The following is a 2,250-nucleotide window of genomic DNA, read 5'->3' as shown; positions in this document are numbered from 1 at the left end:
ACAAGACATGGATCAATATTACAGACGTTTACGACTCAAAGCAAACTTTCACGGCAAGAATCAGACAAATGTAACAACAAAAGATGAATTACAGTTGCTGAATAAGAAGCCATCTAGCTGGACACTGCCACAAGGTATGTTCGCTGAACTTGATCTGTATGTCAATACTTGCAAACGAGAGATTAACAAGCTTAAGTTAAAACAACCAAAGAATATTTGTAATTTGTCAAAAGGAGAGCAAGCTGCCATTAGATCACTTAAAGGTAATCATGACTACGTTATTAAACGAGCAGATAAAGGTGGTGCTACTGTGGTTTGGAGAAGGGACCTATATATTACAGAGGGAGAAAGACAACTTTCTAATCTTGACGTATATCAGCCACTTGATGCCGACCCTACTGATTCTGATATTGGTATTGTTAAGAAGACTGTAAATAGTATGATTAAGAAGAAAGAGCTCCTTCTACAGCCCATATATTGATTAATTCTGACGCCACTTGTCCTAGCTTTTACATGTTACCTAAAATACACAAGACTAACAGTCCTGGTAGACCTATTGTTTCCGCTTGTAACGCGCCTACAGTTGTTATTAGCGAGTTCTTGGATGGAATCTTGAAGCCAATTGTACAAAATCTGCCAACCTACATCAAGGATAGCAAAGAAGCTGTAGTTTTGTTTAAAGATTATACATTTTCATCTGCGAGTGCTTATCTTTTTACAATGGATGTTACGGCCTTATACACATCAATTCCTATTCAAGATGGACTTAGCGCAATGAGACATTTTATTGAACTAGATAATTCAATTAAATATCCCGCATCGACAATACTACGTCTCGCTGAACTTGTACTTAATACTACAGCCTTCAACTTCAATGGGAAGTTTTTTCGGCAAGTTTCTGGGATAAGCATGGGTACAAAAATGGGACCTAACTTTGCTTGCCTCTTTATGGGGTATTTTGAACAGAATGTGTTACGAGATTATAAGGGAAAGAAACCAGATTTATTCAAACGGTATATTGATGATTGTGTTGGTGTTATGTCGGGAACTTTAGATGAACTTAATGAGTTCATTAACTTTGTGAACAATTTTCATCCTGCTATAAAGTTTACTCATGAAATTTCTGACAAGTGTGTGCCTTTCCTTGATATTAGTTTATCTATTGATAAACCTGGTCTTTCTACATCCGTCCACTACAAAGATACTGACGCGCACACTTATCTAAATTACAACTCTTCGCATCCTCCAGCTTGTAAGAATGCTATACCGTATTCGCAACTTGTTAGACTTCGACGTTTATGTAGCGATGATGATGACTTTAACATCAAAGCATCTGAGATGATCGATTTTTTCAATGCACGCGAATATCCATCTGACATTACTGTGAAATCTCTAAGAAAAGTTTGCCAGTTAACGCACGAGGACACATTACAACCTACACATAATACAAATGCTTGTGACCGCATACCTCTAGTCCTCACGTATCATCCTATGAATAAGAAGGTTATTAACATTGTCCGCGATAACTTTTCAATTTTGACTGAAGATAAATAAATCCGCTACAAAAGATATTTTTCAAGAACCACCCATGATAGCTTACAGACGTGATCAAAGCATTAAAGACACTTTAGTTAAATCTAAATTACAAAACAAAGGTAATGAATCAACTGGAACATTCAAATGTAATAGAAATAGATGTTCGACATGTAATTACGTTTCATGTTCAAACCAAATAGTAGGACCTTCTGGTAATTATGTTATCACAGATCGTATTACGTGCACCACTAGAAATCTAGTTTATTGTATTTCGTGTACTAAATGTACCCGTAAATGTAATATGCTTTATATTGGTGAAACTAAACGCAGGTTAGGTGATAGGTTTGTAGAACATTTAAGGTCTATTAAACTAAAGACTCCCGGATTACCTGTAGCCACCCATTTTTGTAATAATGAGCATTCCCTTTCAGATATTACTATTTCTGGTGTTAAAGTATGTAATGGTTCTGAGACATCTCGTAGAATTATAGAAGAAAGAATAATTGTAAAGCTTGGCACTCTTGCCCCTACCGGCATAACTGTACAATTTAGATCCTTTAAACATTAATTTTGCCAGAGACATTCACATATTAACAATTATTTACACTTGAGCTTTTGTCTTTGTTTTAAATTTCCTGCTTTATAAGCAACCATTCCTGCTTTGTACACCATAGCTTTTGGAGGCGTGCCTTTATAACTATGCCTTTTGTTTGT

General features: G+C 35.9%; 1 protein-coding gene across 1 annotated transcript; it reads left to right on the top strand.

Annotated features, from left to right (window-relative positions):
• The first annotated feature begins 513 nt into the window (after positions 1–513).
• Positions 514–1,554, top strand: LOC140062077 (uncharacterized). Its single transcript, XM_072108121.1, has one exon. The coding sequence runs from the start codon at positions 514–516 to the stop codon at positions 1,552–1,554; it is 1,041 nt and encodes a 346-aa protein (XP_071964222.1).
• The last annotated feature ends 696 nt before the right edge of the window (positions 1,555–2,250 follow it).

The sequence above is a fragment of the Antedon mediterranea genome, chromosome 11 (assembly GCF_964355755.1).
Source record: "Antedon mediterranea chromosome 11, ecAntMedi1.1, whole genome shotgun sequence".
Classification (NCBI taxonomy): Eukaryota; Metazoa; Echinodermata; class Crinoidea; order Comatulida; family Antedonidae; genus Antedon; species Antedon mediterranea.
This window is presented reverse-complemented; position numbering and strand designations above follow the sequence as displayed.

Bases quoted from the DNA above. Each gene is read 5' to 3' on its own strand.
- LOC140062077 (XM_072108121.1), top strand. From the start codon at position 514: ATGTTACCTAAAATACACAAGACTAACAGTCCTGGTAGACCTATTGTT.